The 21,540-nt window shown below is 39.5% G+C and overlaps 1 protein-coding gene across 1 annotated transcript in view; it reads left to right on the top strand.

Moving 5' to 3' along the window:
• Positions 1-4,452: 4,452 nt before the first annotated feature.
• The window catches only part of PDZRN4 (PDZ domain containing ring finger 4), a 103,808-nt gene continuing 86,720 nt past the window's right edge, over positions 4,453-21,540 (top strand). Inside the window, exon 1 of the mRNA XM_009873184.1 lies at positions 4,453-4,521. Coding sequence (XP_009871486.1) covers positions 4,453-4,521 — 69 coding nt within the window. The remainder of the gene's footprint in view (positions 4,522-21,540) is intronic.

The raw sequence follows: 21,540 nt of genomic DNA, 5'->3' as shown, positions 1-21,540 counted from the left end.
GGAAGGATCCGATCCTAATGAAAGATTCCACATACAGAGTCCTTTTGGTTTATAATCAGGTAGATCTGGATAGTCTTCAGATCAATTACAATTCTCCTGGGAAATACCGAAAATGGAAATTCGGGATAGTGTCTTTTCTCCTACCACCCTTATTCTTGCTGTGACTTTGAGCAGTGCATGAAGTCTCAGTGGCTGTGCTAAAGGATATAAGGTTAAACAAGTGTCTTTCCTATGGACATAAATTAATGATCTTGTGAATACTGCATTTTAATGCAGATAACACATTCTTACTTTTTTAAATTATGCATTCTGTAAATGTGTTCTGGTGTCTGTGGAAAACGTATAGTGCATTTTTGCCGTGAGTTAGATTTTCATGTATCTTTTATAGGGAGTATGGTTAAATTTTCCAGTCTTTTATATTTGCAAAAATCCATTTTATTGGAGCCTAAGTCCATTTCAATGACTCTGTACTTCCATGCTTTGCACCTTCACTTAGCCTTCTGGGTAACATACATTATGTTATTTTAGAGTTCAAGCTGGTTAGCTCATATGCAAGTTTTGTGGCATTGGGTTCCATTTACTGAATGTTTTAAAGTTTTCTCTGCAATAATAGGGCTTGTTTTTCAAATATACAAACTGACTGATGCATGTAATCACCTGACTGAAATAGCTAAGGCTTTGTGGAAAACACTAATTACCACAATGAACCAGAAGATCTGGCCAGACTGAAGTCAAGCTTTATGCATTTGAGTCTTTGTTCAGGACAGTGAGGATAAAGAAATTTTCTCTAACTCCTTTCTTCTTATGATATTTTTGTTGTACATGTATGCAGCCCTAAGACTATAAATTACATTGCCATCTCTTCTGTGAGCTAAATTTCTTGGGATCCTTCAAAATTTACAGAGTAAATGCAGTGGGCCTGGTAAATTCAGGAGGAGAGTGTGAATTCAAGGGCATGCAAAGGAAACTTGGAATTCTGCATTTGCCTCACTGGGTTTCACCGCTGAGTTTGGACTAAGAACTCGGCTACACTCACTTAAAATGAATGTTTTATAATATGTCTATTAGCTATGTGATAAGATATAAAGGAGTGAGTGGCCTTTAATTTGCAGTGTCATTACCTTGAATTTTTTGCAATGATAAACTTTCAGGCATGGACGCTTATAATACTTCCACAAAACAATGAAGAAACTATACACCAAATGTGTAAGTCATCTTCTAGATACTTAAAAATAGTTAGAGGAGCTGACAAGGGCACCTTATTTGAAAAAGTTACCAGAAATTTTGCTGTAGCTCTCTTGAAATTATCTCCAGCCCTTTGCATTATTGCATTCCTAGTTTGACTATGAATCATGATTTTAGTCTTTATGATAACATTAAATTGTATGTGATGAACATGGAGAACTCCAGAATCAAGAAAAGCATTCAATTATTCAAATATCTTTGAATTACATGTAGAATAAGAATTACGTAATTATGTTTTAGTACCTTTTTGGTCCCTTTAGCTACCAGTTTGATGTTGAAGGGCGATTAAGGGAGGGAGACAAAAAGGGAAAGAAAGAGATTACATTCTCCCCAACATGAAGTTGACCCCCAACTTGACCAAAGCACATCATGTAATTCATTTTAGTCATTAATTGAATCAAAAGTGTTGCCCTGAGTGTCATTTTGTGCTTCACAAAGTTTGGTACTTTGACCACATGTAAAATCAAAGCAGCCTCAGCCTATTTAGATGGAGCTCAAGAACCAGGAAGTACACTTTTCCTTCTCAGATAAATCTCTTCAGCCTTGGAGACTGTGCCCATTAGTGGCTGTAGAAGCAGAACACAGGACCCTCTTACTCTCTGCATGGTTAGAGGGCAGGCACTTGATAAATGAATGGCAAGCCTATGTCAGCTTCAGAGAGGGAAACAGAAGATCCAGAGGAAGAGCAATGAAAACAGAGACTGTCAGGGGAAGCTACTGAAAGATTAATTGTAGTTTTTCAGTGCTTATTTTGGATGATTTTGTTCATTTCTTTGTTTTTTATACAGCTGGATTCCTGTAGTAATACGTCAGGTTTTCCACCTTTTTCTTTAAGAATTAATTTTAAGAGACTATCAAAAATACACCTGGGTGAATCATGTCTCCTTTCATGAATGTAGTTTAGCTTTCAGACTGTGTATGTGTCAGAAGAAGTTGTGTCAGTGGAAGAACTCTTTTCATCAAAAGATGGCACAGTGGTCCTTGCATGTCTGTTGTCTAGTTCATTGATCTGACTTTCTTAAGTTTAAAATTTACACATCTGAGAATCTTTCTGCACCTCACAATATAGAAACCTTCAAAGATTGAGTTGATGTTTCCTTCATGGGTTTAAACCTCTCAGCATGACCAGCATTTTGTAGGAGTGTGGAGGAGGAGAACAGAGGCTGATTCTTACTAACAATGATGAACCCATCTCCGTGGTTCAGCTTTGAAACCCTTGGACTTTGGGAAACTTCAGAGCCAAACCTGCCTGCTCACATTCTTCCACCAAATAAAAATTAATGTTATGTTTCAAAACAGTGCTGGAAGCTGATAGAAGAGCTTGCTCTGTTAATGGTCATTATTTGATTCCTTCTGACTCTGCTCATTTATTAGAGGAGATGAAATTTAGTTAAGATTTAGTCTCAACCTGTCTGTAATTTACATAGAGGTTCTAGCAAACTTTACTAATATGCAGAGTTCACAGGAATAGTCCAGTTTTCCCTGTAGTTTTCTCTGCTTGGCTTTCATCCTGGCTGTTAGGTAAAATTAAGGTCCAGAAAATCGGATTATTACATCCCAAGGGACAGGACTGATAAGCAGCACATGATGGTTGATCTGCTTGCTACCCAGGGCTGGTGGTGTTTGAGGTGCTGCTAGACGCAAAGCCAATTTGTTAACAATTAGTGCTCATTAGAATCATTTCCTGTTATCGATTTTAAATGTTTGACAAAGCACTTTTAGGAAACTGCACCCAAAAAAATAAATAGTAGCTGTACATCAGTGCGTAGTAATTACAGCTCTTTAGGGCCCAGTGTCAATCTTAACTAACTGGTTTCATTGGTTTTCAAGTAATTATTTCTGCTTTGGATCCCACCTGCTATCCTCTCCAGATTAAAGATGCTTTGAAACAAGGGCATAGTTCTTGATTAGCAGAGTTGCTGAGAAAGGAGTGATAAAACAAAAGCAACTTTTTTATTTTCTGACTCAGTTTGTCATGGCTTGGGCTTTTTGTCTTGCATAACTACCAATGGATTCTATGATATACAATATAGGAATTAGAGTCAGCCTGGAATTAAGTGTGATTTCCATTGGCCTTAACATTTAACATGTGGGTTTAATTTTAAATGCATCCTTGGCTTTATACACACATTGAGAATTGTGGAGCCATTAAAATCTAATTTACAAATGGTAAAATTAGATATAATGGCGTGTTATAATAAAAGCTTTGATATCTAGGAGTCCAAGAGTGTATATCTGTTGAGTTTCTTAGAAATTGGGTCTATAATTGCTATTAATCTGTTTTACATGCCATAGGAGACTTGAATGTGAGATTATTTAATAAAGAGTTTCATGTGCATATGTATGTAAAAAGCACCAGATCAGGCACACATGGATTTTCACATATACTGGATGTGTATGATGAGTTGTTATAGATTCATAGGTTTTATGAGTACAATGGAATTTTGGCTAAATTTGGCAGTGTCAAAGGTGAAGCTCGCAGGATAGCCATCTGGGTTAATTTTCTCTCCTTCCTTTTTGCTTTAAATTTTTAGCCACGTCAGCTCAGGTTTCGCAGGCAGTCTCCTAAAATGCTTGCAGATATTTTAAATGTATTCCGTGATCCCTGTTGCACAAGGTGGAGACCTAACATAAGACTTGACTTGTGCCTTTTCCACCCCCATTCATGAATTAGCCTCACAATTACTGTAAAAATTAAGGCGAATGCAGGTGAAATACATACATGAGGCTTAGTCCCTCTAACCTTAATAAACAGAGATGGTATTGACACAAGTGAATTTTGTTTAACCACAGTACATTTGCTTCTTAATTAGTGAATATTCATCTGTCATCAGCAGCAGCTATGACACCCCTCCCCGCTAACATGTTCTGTCATAAATAATCAATGAGAGGCTATTAATATTCATGAGCGAAAATCTGTGTAGTCATGTGCACTGATGCGGAGACAGGGGGAGTGTTGCCATGAACTGAGTCGAAACTCTGTGTGTGTATACGTGAGTGTAAGATAGTTAGGGAAAGGGAAGAAGAGCATGCTGCTACACACTGCCCTGCCGTATGCTTCCAGCTAACAGTGGTGTGTGCCTGTGTTTCCGGGCTGGAGTGACTGATGAGAAACAGTAGTCAAGTCCGGAGGGTGATTCCCTGTCAGTGCATTTGCCTTGAAGTGCTGGGGAAATTAGAGGCTTTGCTCCTGTGTTGCTTATTAGGATGGGCTGCAATCTGTGCACTTTTCAGAAGAGAGAGGAGCACTACAAACTGCTCTATGAAGTTTCACAGGTGAGTGCAGAGGGTATTACCAGCATCTTCAGGGTAAAAAATGTGTGTTCTTGGCAGAGAGTAAGTAGAGATGCTTTTGTTTTGCTTTGCTTTTTCTTTCCTTTGCAAAATTGCTAGCTAAGTTGGGGAGGGGGGGTGTTTGGTAATTATTAGTATTTTGGGTGCCTGTTGTTTTCTGCTCGTTTGCCACTCCCCCTTCAGATGACTTCCTGTGTTCCTTCTTTTAACATTTTTGTGCATCTTCTGCCAAGATGTCAGTCATATAGCGGCAGTCTCACTGAACCATATCGGTGCTGTTTTGAGGGAGCCCTTGGCTTTGGTAGTAAGGCTGATTTCAGAGGAGTTGCACTGCTACCTCTGAAAGCATTAGGTCTGTGATATCATGTATTTCTGAGTTAAGGAACAAAGTTTTTGTGGCATGTCTGTGCTGGCCAAGAAGTATGTTACATTTTCAGATTGATTTAAATTGAAATGATGCTGAGACGTGCTTGTCACCTTTAAACAGGTACCGAGTACAACAGGGTTTCCACGGGTGATGTGTGCTGCTAGCGCATTCATTGTGTGTGTGGTTTATTTCTGTTTGCTACTAGACAAAGATTTTAATCCCATCTAGATATTTTGGTGTCTCTTTCAGCATTCGTTGCAGCGTGAGTAGCAGTGTAGCAGTGTGCTGCTGATGTGTTCCCAGCTCCTTCAGAATAAGATGAGAAAAGACGAAACAAGCACTTGCCATAATAGCCCATAATTTTTGCTCAGATCCCATTGAATCAGTATTTGATTTGCAGCTTTTTGTTTGTTTTTCCCTCTTGGCACAGCAGACCCTTGCATACTAAAGTTTAGTGCTTTTCAGCATCTGTTCCCTCCCTCCCTATAATTTGTCCTGGCGTTGACACATTGCCGTTGATGGGGGCTGAACACTCGCAGTTTTGGACCGTGTTGCTGCTGACAGGCAACGCGAAGGAGAAAAAAACAGCTTACGGTGTTGGTGGTCTATTGGCACAGCAGCAGCTAAGTGCCCATTGCCGACTGGTTGCCTCTGAGTTCCTCCTGACGTGATTCATTTCACAGTGGGCTAATTACAAAGTGGATTCTCTACACATGAAGCAGCCCCCTCAGTTGCGGTGTTAATGCACATTTTCATGGTAATGTGATCAGAGCCTCATTAGCCAGTTTCCAAAATGATCCTCTGCATTAATTAAATATAAAAATGACTCTTTTTATCACCACAGAGAGGAAGAAGAAGATTAACATTGTTAATTACTACTGGGGGCAATACCTCTGCATCATTTTTTACTACAGAACCAGCAGGCATATTCAATCCTAGAAGAGTGTCCGTTTGCAGGTAACCTGCCCGTTGCCTTGCCTGATGAAGATGGGCTCTAGGTGGAACACTTCCCTCTAGTTCAATAGTTAGTCGTAATCCCATCATCATATTTTCTTACAGCAATAGCCCAGGGGAATGCACAGCAGCACATTTCCCTCTTCTCCCTTTCCCTCTCCTCAGCTCTAGATTGCCAAAATGATCTAAAAGTGTAAAACGGAGAGAGTGGAGTAGGATGGTGTCTGTTTTTCTGTGCCAGGGAATAAGAAATGCAGGTTGTGCTGTGAAGGGGATTAGACATTTCTTAGGGGGCTGCATAAAACAGAGGCTGTGCCTGGTTTAGAGCAAATGCATTTTCAAAATATTCCTTGCAGTAATGTTGCATAGTAATAAATGCTACTGAAATGATCAGCAAAGCCAAAGGTGGGGGTTTTGAGAGAATCTAGAGAAATTCTTCCCTTTATCTGTTATCTTCCCTGCTGTTGAGTTGGAGTGTCCATGGATATGAAGAACCAGTGTGCAAAATGAACTAATGCGTTCACTTTTTAGTCTGGTGCTTGCCAGATAAAGTGTAATCCCTGGGAGGATCTGAGCTCGTTTCCTTGGGGAGCTGAAATGCAGAGAGCCTGGTGCTGCATCTTGTGCTGTTAGGGAAATGTCACTGATAAGGTGCAGAAGGAGAGCAGAAAAATGACTTAGTGTGCTCGCTGCCAGATCCTGTGTTCATCTGTAAACTCATCCCTATCTTTATTTCAGTATATGCAGGTCAGAGCCCAAATGATATTGAGCATATTTTTAACCAGGTGCTACAGTAGAGATGAGGTAGTATCTCACCCCATAACTGCTTCTCTGTACAATTCAGATCTGCTACTGTGGGGTGAGGGAGCAGCAGTAGAATGTGATAAATTAAATTAAGCCAAGGCAGGCATTGCTACTTGATTTGCAAATCCCTTTTTAACTCTCCAGTCCTATAATTCCTATACCACAGCACTGGCTCTTTCATCTGCATGATTTCTGGAGAGCTTGGGACAAGTTAGCCTGTCAGGGACATGAATTGACTGAGGATGAGCTGTGGCTCACTAGCATATGTGGATCAGATAGATTAATTTATATTCATATGAGGAAGCAATCCTAGCCTCATCTCCCACCTTTCCCATGCTAGACTACCTGATACTGTGAGTGGTCTGTGCAGTCATTTACTTAAAAATACAGCAAACAAAGTAAAGCGTGTTTGCAGAGAAAAGCCTTGCAAGCACTTACAGTGAGGTATGTTTTCTGCTACTGTTTGTAGTGAGGTCAGATTCAGCACCAGAGAGCTTTTCGTTGTCGAGCTGCTGAGAAATGAAGACATCGTTAGAATATGTATAATTCCTCACTCTTCAGCCCACCCCCTTCCTCCAGACTCGTCTGCCTTTCATTGAGATAGATAGCACTTCAGAGACGATGGAGGCCCTCTCCAAAAAGAGCATATCCTTGTGTGACAGACACTTTCGTTTTGATAACTGTGTCTTGCACTTAGAGATGGGGATTAAAACAAAAAGTCAAATAGTCGTGTTTTAGAACTGAAAGCTGTTAAGATACCACTACGCATTGGTGAAGGACTCTTGTGCTTCTGAGTGCCTCTTCACCTGTACTCAGGATGTGGAGATGGCTCAGCTTTACTTCTTGACATCACTGTGAGACAATATCAAGTGTAGCACCGCCCTAGGTCCTCATTTCCCCATGCTTACCAGTGGAGAAGTGGAAGATGACTCAATTTGTAATTTATGGCCCTGCATGCTCCTTCATGGGGCACTTTGTTATCATTTCCTGTGTGCTGTATAAGCAGGACTGAGCTAATGAGTGTGCAGCCAGGAAGCCTACGTCAAGTCACTTAGAGAAGGTGGTACCTGGTATGTGCTCATGTCCATTTGGAGCAGACCTCTGCCTTTCTCAGCTGATTTTCTCTTGCACTGCTGGGGTGAAAGAAGAGAGTTTAAGTCGCTTGTTAGCTGCATGACGAGGACTCTTTCCATTTAAGGGAAAGGTTAAGAGAAATATGGCAAGAATTGGAGGGAATGAAACTGAAGCACCACCTAATCAGTCATCATCAGTGATCTTCAATAGCCTTGTGTGAGAATCAAGGAAATGCAAAATTTTCACAGAATTCTGTGGATGTCATATAGAAGTTGTTTCTGTTTGCTGGAATTGTTATCCTTTGTTTTCAAAATTTGCAGTTAACCCAGAGGAAAAGAAAGGAGGGAGAGAGAGAACACAGTACTTTTGGAGGTCAACCAAAGACCGATGTGAACTTCTTTTTTGAGTTACATGTTAAGAAGCAGACCTGACTCAGGTGAGCTTAGAAGTAAAAAGGTAGAAAGGAGAAAAGCTGGAAGGGAAAATAGAGACAATCTGGGATGACTCACAAAGTCAGTGGTGGAGCTGGGATTAAGACTAGAAGGTTGCACATTTATATTTTACGTTTGACCTGACATGATAGTAGAGCCTGCTTGCAGCATTTTTAAATCCTCTGAAGACTGATTATGCAGTTTTCTTCTCACGTTGGTTTCCATAATTAGCATAAAGTTTGAATTTTCACCAGTTTAGAGTTCTGATTTCATGTTCATTTTGATATCCCTTGGGCTACTTGGAGTACTGAGTTTTACTAGTACATCTCTGCAAATTCAAAGGTGTTCACAAGACAGCCATCAAGCTTGCCCACTGAAACAGCAAAGACACTTCTGTATTTTTCAGGAGCTGCTTCTTAGAGCTGGCGTTCAATTACAGAAAGAAGACTAGGGGCTGAGCAGTGTTCCTTGTCACTGGGAGTTGCCTTCTGTGGTCTTGATGAAATCTGGGTTTATTCAGAGGATTAAATAGACTGGATTAAGTGATCCTTATTTTCCTTCTGAACCAACCTCCAGCCAGTAATATTCATTTTGGTACTTATGCCATATGAGGTATTTACATGACAACTTTGCTGTTAGCTCTCATTCTATTCTGGAGATAACTGCTGGGAGCTTATGGGTCACCTTTGTTTGTTCTGTATCAGTGTCACCTCCAAATGCTCCTCATGAATTTCATAGAATCATAGAATGGCATAGGCTGGAAGGGACCTTAGAGGTCGTCTCGTCCAACCTCCCTGTCATGGGCAGGGACGCCACCTCTCAACTAGACCAGGCAACACATGGGGATCGAGCGGGAATCGAACCCGCGACCTGGGTGTTGTCATTGTTGCCAGCACCGCGCTCAAACCACTGAGCTAACCGGCCCCCTAATTTCACCAGAAATGGGAAAGTACTGTCTTGTGCTGCAACAGCACAAGCACATTTTTGGTTCCATTTATATCTAACTTCTATTTTTAATAGAAATCATGTGGCAGGACACTTTTACCTCTGGAGAATAAGGAAGAAAAAGTTCTAAATTTAATTGTATGGAAATTAGTTGAATTATCTGAGCTTAATTAAATCAGTAGCAAAAGTAGATTTGGGTTGATCTTACTGCATTTCCTAGCTTTTTCTTCTTGCTCCTTTCTAAATTTTTGAACAAAACATTTGAGAACACCCCGATTCTTATTTTTTATAAGCAGCTCTTCTGAATACTGGTTTATCTGTTTGAAACATTCAAAAAAGAGATTCTGAGGTGCTGAAGGAATCAACAAACTTGTAGGAGTACTGTTTCCTCTCAGTTTAGGAGCAGTCCTAGCTCAGGTGATCTTAGAATTGAAAGTGAGAAAGAAAGGCTAGAAGAATTTTTGAGTTCTGCTCTGTGTAATTCCCCTCAAGCTGCCATCTCATATCAGTAGAGCAATGTAAAAATATAGTAAAATATAGTAAAAAAATAGTAAAATATAGTAAAAATATAAGCAAGTAAAGCTTGTTATCAGTTTCTAGACATGTCCTAGAAACTTGCTTGGAATTTCCTTAAAGAACCTCTGCTGAACTGAAAAGACTTTAAAACTGAGTTCATAGAAGTTGACTTCTCCTACAGATAAGAGATGGTCTTTGTGGTTAGCAGGCATGGCTTTTCTGGTTCGTCTGTTTCCTTGCTTATTTACTTTATGCTGATAATTGAGCAGCATTCATCAAAGTAACTAATCCCACTGCCATAACGTTTCTGCAGGCTATGCTCAGAAAGAGACACCTGACAACTAGGCATGTAAGGAGGTTGTTATCTGATTTCTTAAAGTCATGGAATTGTAGAATTGTTTAGGTTGAAAGAGACCTTTAAGATCCTTAAATTCAAGCATTAACCTAGCAATGCCAGGTTCACCACTAACCCATGTCTCTAAGCACCGCATATACACGCCTTCTCAATACCTCCAGGGATGGTGACTCAACCACTTCCCTGGGCAGCCTGTTCCAATGCTTAACAACCCTGCTGGGGGAGAAATTCTTCCTAATGTCCAATTCAAACGTCCCCTGGTGCAACTTGAAGGCTATTTCCTCTTGTCCTGTAGCTTGTTACTTCAGAGAAGAGACCGATTCCCACCTTGCTACAGCTTCCTTTCAGGTAGTTGTAGAGAGCAGCAAGGTATCCCCTGAGCCTCCTTTTCTCCAGGCTGAACAACCCCAGTGCCCTCAGCTGCTCCTCATAAGACTTGTTCTCGAGACCCTTCACCAGCTTCATTGGTCTTCTTTAGATATGTTCCAGCACCTCAAAAACCTAAGCCATTTATCAGGATTTTAGGGATCATTCTTTTGAAGACAACACTTGAATTATACCCTGAGTACCTAAGTGTACCTATCTCATGCCAACTGCCTTTGATAAAACTTCTTTTTTTTTCCTGGTAAAATCTAGGAAACTCTGAAGTGTTGCTACTGACTACACTGGGGCCAGGCTTTCGTTTTCTGTCCTTGTTTACTGTTTTCTGAAAGGCATATAGTTCCTGTGCATACCTCAGGAGGAAGGATAAAGAAAGAGTCCTGAGATAAGAAAGCAGACAATAGTATGTGAGATAAGAATTCAAGGGACGGGTACAACAGAGGCAGCTATAAAAAGCTGTACTAAGATTGTATCAGTAATCTGCAGGGATATTCAATGCCATGAAAATGAAAAAAAGTGGTCGAGGTACTGAGTAGCGTGATTTTCTCTGTCATTTTGTTGTTCCTTGCATCTTGAATTTAACAATGGGGATTAAGTTTTCTTCTAATGATCAGATTTTTATACATCTTTTACAGAGCTATCCTTTCTTGAGGCTCACTTTCTGGTGTGATTTGGAATGGATATAATCCTCAGGCCTAAGGCAAAACATATCTTTATGTGACTCTTAAACAGCAGTGATGTGATGAAGCCAGTCTTGCTACCTTGAGCATTCACATAACGGCTACAGAAGCACATTTTAGGGATTCAGTGGTTTTGTTCTGTGGTTCACTGAAGGGGAGGAGCATTAAAATGTCAGCCAAACACTCTGCCAAGTATTTGTTAAGAGTTAATTGACAGTAGGTTGTTTCACCAGTTTTCTCTCAAGCGCTAAGAGCTTAATGGAGGCGTGTACAGCAGGGCTTGGTGATAACCAGCAGTTCTTTCCCCTCTGGGGAGTTGGTGAGGTCTCATGAAAACAATTTTTAAAAAAAAGAAAGAAGCTGAAAAAATGCTTCTACTTTGTCTTTAAGACTGTTTAACTTCAGAGTGTTCTTGTACTGTTATTTTAAAAGAGATGAGCTTTTTGCAATAGGTTAAAATGCTTGTGTGGGCTGGTGTGTGGCTGTTTGGCCATTTCTACATAACAGGATGATGTAAACTTGCACAACCCTCACTATTGTGGGTTTTTATTGTTTCACTTTGAGGAAGTTAGGAAATTCTACATATCCTTCTTCTCTCAGGTGGATGAAACAATTCCTTTTCCTCCAGGGTGAAGGTTATGGGTTTTGTTGTTGTGTGTTTTTTAAAACCAACAGAAGCAAAACCTGATAATCAGCAAAGTGGAGCAAAACAAACATTCATTTTCCTTTGTTTTGTGATCTTATTATGTACAGTAACAGTTTATTTCCTAGGGGTTTTGGCCGTGAAGTTTGACCTCTGAAACTGTATTAGCACAGTGCAATGAATAGTCTTCCAAACTACCACATCTTACGTAGAATTCCTGTGCTTCATGTGTGTTAATGTCAGAATTGCACCTGAGCGGACTCAATCTACAAAAGTCTACGGATGCCTTTAATTTGTCTAGATACACCTCAGGTTTTGTGTTCTTCACTCAACTGAAGATGTTTTTTCTGGTCTACTTCATATTTCTTAGTAATTGGGAGGTTTGTTGTTTGTGTTCTTTTCTTAGCTCCTGGAATCATACTGTTTTGAAAAAAAAAATCACTTTTCATTAAAAGTAGCCTCATGTAATCAGTGAGAAAAAGTTTGCAAATATCAGTCAGGCTTAATTTACAGTTTAAGAAATTTGAAAGGAGTTGAGATGAACTTGAAAGATAATGCTTAGAAACAGTCTAAATTCTTGAGGGTTTGGTAGCCTTCTGCATGTCTAGGGTAGACGTCATTTCTTCAGAGGTGAGGCTGAGACCCACTCATGTGGGGCTGGCAGCTGAGGAGGAGGAAGGGGCTTGGTTTCTGTCTGGGATCGCAGATTCTGGCCCTGCCGCTGCAGACAGGCCTCCAGGGACTGTGCTGCTTACGGATGTCAGCGCAGCTTCTGTGCAGCAAGGTGGTGAGGCTCCTGGGAAAGGTCCACAGACCTATTAGGTGCTCGGTTACTCCTGAATGTCAGGAAGATAAATGAACTGTCGTGCTTAGGACCCATGTCCCGAGGGCCAAGAGGAGCATAGGAATGGGTGAAATTTAAGTCCTTGTGAGAACTGAACAACTGAAATGGTCAGAGAAAAGGATTATCCTTGGTTACCTGTGATAGAACAATTGACTGACTTGTTTAATATGTTTGATTGTATTTGTAATGTGCTTTTTGCATATTATAGTGATGGATTTGCAGGGAAAACTACTCAGGGAATAATCATTATTCAGGCCTTTGACTTCCTCATGGCTAGAATGTGAAATATTCAGATTCCCCATGATATCTGTAGGCATATGAACTGCCAGCTCAAAACAAATTTTAATGACAAGAAAAGATGGAAGAGAGGGTCAATTCCTAGTTGAAGTTCAGCATTTGGAATGCTTTCTCAGAAGTCAGGATAACTAAAAGTGGGGTAGTATTTTGCATTGCAATATGATTTTATGCATTTTTTAAATTTAATTTGTCATGTGGTCTACTGTTAGAGCCAGGAAAGTCACAGACCTGTAAGTTTATAAATGGCAAATACCAGAAAGTGTGTGTGATGTCTAAACTGTTTTTTACTGAGGAATATAATTCCAACAAAATCAAAATGCTTCACAGAAAAACTAAATTTCACCAAAACGTGATCTTAGAGGAGAAACCCTGACAGAAATTTCCAGAAATGTCTGAATATTATTTGTATATCTTCATAATGAAATATGTAGGTTAATTACCTTTTGAAATGTCTTATAATCAGTAGGTTTTTTAATGGTGTCTTACTTCATATATTATGAAATTTGGAAGCCAAAAGTGAATCAAGGGTTCTTTTATCTTAAAATGTTTTACTCTTTTCAGAATTGGGTGTATTATCTGTGAAATCTCAGACGTTCTCCTGACTTGTAATTTCCAACCTCTCTGGACTTTGCATTCTGAGACTTAATGTGGGAAACTCCTGTATATAATCTTCTCTAGCAGTGTATGCTTCTTGTAGAGACGTTGTTAGAGAGCAGTCTCATATCTTGTGGGACAGAAGGAAAGTATAAATAGGAAGAAGCGTTTGTGTAAATAGCTTCCAGCAAGTACTGGTTAAAAAAAGAGTACACCATCACCTTCACAGTGTATATTGTGATGCCGGAGAAGGATGTTGCTCTGTTTAAGAGAATTTGTCAAAAAGATGTCTTTTTGCTTTCTGGATATCGCACGCCACTGAATGGGTGATTGTGGCATATTGAGGTATAGGGCCTATTTAACTTGTCAGCAGGACTCTAATTCCTTCTTTCATGGGTATATTTGAAGAGGTTCTGTGTTTTTTTTTCCCTTTTCGGTATAAAGTTATTTATTATTTAAAGCTGTAAAGATTAACTATAGAGATCTCAGCAAATGGCTAATGAAACCGGAATAGTGTTGTCTTATAATGATGATGCTGATCACAATAAGCATTGTAAACTGCTAGATCGATCCACTTAGCAGTTATTGGTAAAGTTATACACAAGTGGATCATTGCATTTACCAACAGCTCTGGAGTCCCACACTTCCTCAAAGTCGAGAAAGGGTTTGATTCCATTTGTTGGATGACTGTTTTTTTCCTTTGCTATATGCTAAAGGTCAATTTTGATAAGAATTTTCTTTGCAATTTCCCCAGAACTAATGGGACATGCTGCTTTTTAATTAATATATTTTATTGTATTGTGCAAATTGGAGGCTTTCTAGTATAGAGCAATTTCTAAACATTAATTTACTGCTATTGCTTTCATCAGATGCTAGTAGAAATAGGAGTTTTGGGTTTTGTTCAGCAGTAGAGGAGTCTTGTTGCTGCCAATAAGTTCAGCGGAGATGTAAAGTCTCCTCACTCCTATGAGCATAATACATTTCAAATTTCAGGTGTGAATCTTACTAAACCGTTTAAAAGCTTCTTGAAGAAGTAGTTATAAGTTCTTAATATAGGAGATTGTTTCCATTTATCTCCAAATGACCTCTTTGTACCTAGATTTACGTATTTCCTTGATTTAAAAATTTCGTTTGGTCATGTTGAGTAGGAGAATGTCTTTGAAAGTCTGACCTGTGGGAACATGATAAATAGTGACAGGAGAAGGATTTTGCCCAGTGAGAATACCAAATCATGTAGCGCTGTAGTTTCACTTACTAAATATTGTCCAGGCTCTATTGTTGAACCGTATGCTGCCAGTGTCACTTTGTCAGGATGTTTTCTGTCTTGTGAGTAGTAGCTTCCAATGTACTCATCCATCTTCTTGTCCCATTACATTTCATGTGACTGATGTTCTGTACCCATTAAAATTGATGGGAAAGAACAAAGAGAAGAAAAATGTGCCCTTCAACTGATTATGCCTTTGAAAGAGCAAATGGGACTCTATTGCTGTCCAGAGTAAATTGAACAATTATTTCTGTTTCTAACCATATTACTTAACTTCTATTAATCCTTATTAGCAGTAGATCCCTTATTTTGTTATTTCAATATTATACTGAGAGCAGTAAGTGTATGTCAATATTTTCTCCTTCAATTTTGTGACAATAAGTGGACATGCACACTCTTTTAGATGTATCATCTGCCTCTGGTAATCTTGCCCATGAGATATTACTGGCATGCCTGAATACCCATTCAGAGAAGGATGGAGGCATGTTTGAGAAGCTCAGGCCTTTCTTCTGAGGAAGAACCCACAGGGCTTTGCTTGGCCACAGCTCCTAAGCACTGGGAGAGCACTTGTGTGGGATGTCACAAGGTTCTGCTTGATGATAAGAGCTTGCTCACCTTATGCTAAGATCTTCAGGGCAATTAATGGGAGACTAGAAATACAAGCGGCTTTGTGGTACTGGCTTTATCTTTATTTCATGGATACAGATGGCTTCCCAAAGTGCTAGTCCAATGTTTCAGAGTTAGACTAGGGCCATTAGACAGCTGAATGGAGAGAATAGATGTCATATATACTGACAACCAAGGACAAACCCCAGAGTAAAATCAAAAGGGAAGGTTCCTGAGTGATTGGTATGTCTGATTATTTATAGCTTATGTGACAGCCTTCTCAATGCAGCAGCCAACCGTTCTTTCACATTTGTGCATAGTAATGAGACTGTCATTTCTTTTTTGTAAATCTGGGCTTGGAAAATGGGTGCTTGCATGCCCCAAAAATGCAACGTAATGGGCCCCTTTAGGCTCCCTGACGTTCTCGTAGAGACTTCAGCAAATGGTGAATGAAGCTGTTCGCTTCCCTAGGGGTACTCATATGCATTAAAGTTTATTTCTATGCACTGTTTACATGTGTTCTGTGGTGGGAGTTTGGGTTTCTGAGATTTTGTCTCGAAGTTAGTGCTTTATCTTGACAACTCGGGATTAGTTGGTGCTCTCTCTGAAGTTCCCAAAGTGTATTTGGCTTGGTGGCTGGGAAATGCTGCAGAGAGCTTTCGAGTCTTGACAGACTGTTGCCTACACCATGATATATAATTATTTGTGATTGCTGATAGGATTCAAGGCCTGCTGCTTTGTCCAGCATTTTTCTCAGGCTGGAGATGGTGTACTGTGAAGTGGATAATACTCTTTATGTTGGCAGCAAATTCACTTGAGTTATTATTTATCCATCTTTTAAAGACAATTGTTCACATCTGTAATTTGTGAAGAGGAGCTTGATTAAGATTAAAATAGGCAAATAAGGCTTTAAGAACCTTAATTTAGTAATTTCTCTCTGAGCTCTCCTGCTCTCTTTAGTTAGTTAACTTGACCTCCAGCTGAGAGTGGATTCATTAATTTAAAGGAACATTCTTACATATAACTAACTCCTGAAATGAGTGGAAGTTAGGCAAAAATGCAATGAACCTTTAGTCAGGTCCTGCCTAGGCCAGACAGCTCTGGACTATTCAAGCATGTGTCACCCTTCACATGAGAGGCACTTGAACAAGTAACCCCAGGGTAGACAGGAGCACGAACTTTATGCACAAGGGTATATTGCCGCTATTTTACTCTGTGTTAAAGTGACTTGGGGGAAAGAGAGTGATGGCAGAATGCACCTTGTATTTTATTTAGGACAAAAACATGCAACTGTTAGCTGATGCTTTGAAATTTGCACGCCTCTAATGGTAGTTTTGCTATGCACAGGTCTTCAGTAGGATGTGAAAAAAGTGAGAGTGGGATAGAAATCTTGGCTTACAGCTGCTGGGAATAAGTCCCAACAAATAAATTCTGCTGCCAAAGAAAACTATGTTTCAGCACTATGCAGAAAAGTCATCATTCAAGTAATAGTGCTGTTAATGTCTAGCATGACTTAAACAAGGATAGGTCTCAGCTTCCCACCTCCCCATACCTCAGGAGGCTCAAGCTGGAAGCTACTCTGAGCCTTGGGTTACAGATTTTCAGAGAAGTTGTTGCTCTCATGTTTTGGATTAGACACTGAGAATTGCGTAGCTTTATTTTGTAGTGAGGAAAATAGGAATGCTAGAGGAGCGATGAGAAAATTTGATTTCCTTTTATTGCACAGGAACACTGTACAACCCTGACAGGTATTTACTTCTGTCTCGTTCTTCTAACTTGATTCTCTGATCACCCTATTGTTCTGTATTCACTGGTGAAACGAAATTATAAAGCATCATAGGTGTTGCTGCTTGTACCTCAGCAACAACTAAAAGATAAAAAAGAAAGATCTGAGCCATTCTGTAAGATTTATTTGCAAATTCATCCACAATGAAAAGTGCCACATCCACAACAAAAACTGGTATGAGATGGCTCCTCAAGGCATTTCAACCAAAACATCTTTTATGAGTCCTATTTTTCTTCTTCTAAGTGAAAGATTTTATATGCATGATATGAGTGTGTTCAGTACTAGTAAGTACTGAATTCTGATTGACTAGCTTTCTTTCCACTCCACACTACATGTGTAGTCATTTGAATAATACAAATTGTGCTGGCATTACTAAGGCATACGGTAATGTTAAGTAAAACTTTACTGTCCACAGTTAAAATACTGTGAATATTGTTCCAGTGGTAGGTTCTTGTTTTTTTTTTTCTAATGATATGGGTTATGTTCAGCCTGTGCCGAAGGAGGAGAGGATCACCCTGGACTCTGCCCTGGGGGATGTGCCATCCCTTGCAGTAACACTCTCACAGTTTTTCTGATGTTATCTGAAAATAATCCATGAGTAAGTTGGTCTCATGGTCACATTTGTAGAATAGGGCTGTTCTGGCTGTCCCTTTCCAGGTAGGTAACTGCAGGCAGAGTGAAGTTACATGGCCGAAGTTTCAGGTGCTGTAAGATATTTTCCCATTGTTATTTCAGGCATCTGTAGAAGCATGCTTACGGAAAACAATACGTAGAATTAAATTTTCAGTAAGGACGCTTCTATACTTTAACTGTAGCGGAGATTTGTATTTACAGCAGGAGAAAGTCATGCTTCCTATAGACTGGGCCCAACTGGAGAACAGAAGCAGAATTCACCTCTGGAGAGTACTTTCCTAGTATGCTGCTGGAAGCACAAGATATTATTTGTTTCCTGTCTTAGAAACAAGCCTATAATTTTTAATCTATTTATCATTCACAGAGCACCTGATACACTAAGATCTTTGTTAAGTACATTATAGGCTATGTAAATAAATTAGGAAGAAAATAGTGTATTAGGTACAGTCCACTGACTAAAATTACAGGGTGGCATTTTTGCTAGGACCTCTGAAAGTAAATTTGTGGGAAATACTTCAAATCTCTCTGTGAGGGGTGCTAATTTATATTTCATTCACAAACAGCCTTTAGAAAATACTACGTGTCGCAGATAAATAAAGTCATCAGAATAAGATGATGCTAAAAATTCATAAATATGTTTACACTTGCAAGTGGCAAATGTTACAGCTTTCAGAACTGAGAGTATATTCAGGAATATTGTCCATATGCCTCTATTGGCTGACAAAGTAATGCAGCTTGCGTTACTCTAAATGAACATTCAGTGATTGGAATCTTGCCGTTATTTGAGTATTTGGACCTTACTTGCACCTGTCTACAGAGTACAAACTTTTGATTATACTTTACAAATGTTTTAGCTCTAAGAAGCATCTTCTTAAATTATGGATGCTTAGCTGTTTCCACACTTGAAACTAAAAGATTGCAGTAGCTTGGATAGTGTGGACGTAACAGAGTTAGATTTTCTGAACTTTTGTGATCTATTATAAAAACAAAACAAAACAACAAAATTTAGAGCTATGGCTGTTTATCCAAGAGTATAAGTCATTTTACAGAGCAGGAAACTTCAATTAAATATTGTGTTTCATGCATTGCTATATGTAACTGATTGATACTGGAGAACTTAGAAAGCAAAGTCCTCCATCACCTATATCCAGGAATGTGGACAGAATACTCATTAAATTAACATTAGCTGAAGAAAAAATGAAACTTCCAAGCCAATTACAGTTTACTGTTTAGACTGAAAAAAAAAGAAAAGGCCTTTGTTACAGGATATGTGACTTGAACAGGCAGTTCCATATAAAATTGAGGAGCTGCAAATGTCCTGCACTTGAGTGATGGTGTGCATGTGATCTTAGTTCTGCTTCATTAGCCCCTAGTGAATGAGTGGTAAATTTTTCCTATTTATACATCTTCTGTCAGAGAACCATAAACATAGCCTGACTAGTGCATGTTTTCACTGCAGCAATTTCATTTATATATATTTTTGCAGCTTTGATGAATAGTTTATATTCCACTTGAATAAATTTTTCTTCTTTTCAAATATTCAGATAGGTATTAGCAGTGGTTAATTATGCACTCAGTACCTTTTGTAATAGAACTATCTGTCATTATGGCAAGCTTTTATGTTGTATTTGAGGGATTCAGTCTTCTCGGTAAAATATTGCTCTTGCAGTATGCATGGGAGCGATCAATTTTATTTTCTGCTGATTTGATAATTTTCTACTAAAATTTAATCTTCTGTACTATGGAGTTTGTGGCCAGTTGAAAGATGTTTCCTTCTGCTAATAGAATATCTAATGCTTCAGTTTTTTACTTTACATTTCTGTAAGTACACCTTCAGATTTTTCTGCACTATGATACATTTACATCTCTTTGTAAGGGTAAGAAATGTGCAGCCAGGTTATGTTTTCTGTGTCATTCACTAATTCTGCATACCAGGGATATAAACAACATTTCATTTTTCATAGATATTTCACCAGCATTTATGTTTCATGTAGAATGTACTATTAGGTAAGACACGGGACATTTTATGGACATGATAAATGTTGTGTAGGCTGATGAGTAGTTTGTTCTACTCAGACTGTTTTATACAGATGCAAATTATGTAGCTGGTCTTGGATGGAGTAAGTTTTGCCTCTCTATGGTTGCTTTTCCTCCTTTCTTTTTTTTTTTTTTTTGTGCAGGATGTTCAACAGCCCTATCGAGAGTTAAATATTTGTCACAACTGAATTTCAAGCAGTTTCAGCTATTTTTTTAGTGTGGTATAGACCTTTCAGTCTTAAACCCTATTAGATGGATCCAACCAAATTTAAGTGGAAAGCGGTATCTTTGAGTTGCATCTGAGCAAGCCCTGTCACACCACAGTCAGCTGTAGGGATGAAGCATGTTACATCTCTAGATTCTGGCAGCTGACTGAAGGTGCCAACGAGCATTTGGCACTTTTTTTCTGATAATGGTCAGTCCTAGAGGAAGCGTGTTAAAAACTATCTGAGCTTTGGATGGCCTTATACTCAGTGGTGAACCATAGAATCATGGAATGGGTTGGGTTGGAAGGAGCCGTAAAGATTACCTAGTTCCAACACCCCTACCATAGGCTGGGACACTTTCCACTAGATCAGGTTGCTCAAAGCCCCATCCAGCCTGGTCTTGAATTGTACAGGATCACAAAAAGATGAGGGAGGATGTGAGAGGAAGGAAACTTTGTGAATAACAGTTACTAAATATACACAACAGAGCTAACACAGGCATGACTTAAGGGCTATTATTTTTTATTATTTATAAATGCCTGGATTCTCTATTACATTGCTCTTCTAATCAAAATGAGATCCTAAACGGGCAGAAACTTAATAATAATAGATATTATCAAAGTCCAGGAACAACTTCTGGAGACTGGTTGCTGATTCCTTTCTATTGACTGTTCATAGAATCATGAGTCATTTAGGTTGGAAAGGACATTTAACATTATCAAGTCCAACCATTAACCTAGCATTGACAACTCCAATGCTAAGCACCATATCTGCACATCTTTTAAATACCTCCAGGGGTGGTGACTCAACCACTTCCTTGGGCAGCCTGTTCCAATGCTTAACAACCCTTTGGGTGAAGAAATTTTCCTAATAACCCATGCTGCAACTTGAGGCCATTTCCTCTTGTCCTATTGCTTGTTACTTGGGAGAAGAGACCAATCGCCACCTTGCTACACCCTCCTTTCAGGTAGTTGTAGAGAGTGATAAGGTCTTCCCTGCGCCTCCCTTTCTCCAGGCTGAACAACCCCAGTTCCCTCTACTGCTTCTCATGAGACTTGTTCTTGAGACCCTTCACCAGCTTCATCACCCTCCTTTGGACACGTTCCAGCAACTCAATGTCCCTCTTGTAGTGAGGGGCTCAAAACTGAACACAATTGTGGCAGTTTGAGCCCATCCAGCTGTCAGCAAAGAGCTATGCGGTTGCTTACTCACTCGTACCCCCCTCCTTTTTTGAGAGTGAGGAGGTAGGAGAAAATTTACCAGAAGGCTCGAGGTTCATTGGTGTCACTTACTGAGGGTGCATTCAGTGCCCTCATCCAGATCATTGATAAAGATATGAAACAGAACTGGCCCCAATACTGAGCCCTGGGTAACACCACCTGTGACCAGCTGCCAACTGGATTTAACTCCATTCACCCCCACTCTTTGGGCCCAGCCATCCAGACAGTTTTTCACCCAGTCAAGATTACTCCTGTTCAAAGCCATAAGCAGCCAGTTACTCCAGGATAATGCTGTGGGAAATGGTGTCAAAGGCTTTGCCAAAGCCTAGGTAGAAAACATCCACAGCCTTTCCCTCATTCACTA

This window comes from Apaloderma vittatum, unplaced genomic scaffold (genome assembly GCF_000703405.1).
Source record: "Apaloderma vittatum isolate BGI_N311 unplaced genomic scaffold, ASM70340v1 scaffold14577, whole genome shotgun sequence".
NCBI classification, from domain to species: Eukaryota; Metazoa; Chordata; class Aves; order Trogoniformes; family Trogonidae; genus Apaloderma; species Apaloderma vittatum.
The sequence above is the reverse complement of the archived record's forward strand: the minus strand, read 5'-3'. Positions and strand labels throughout refer to the sequence as shown.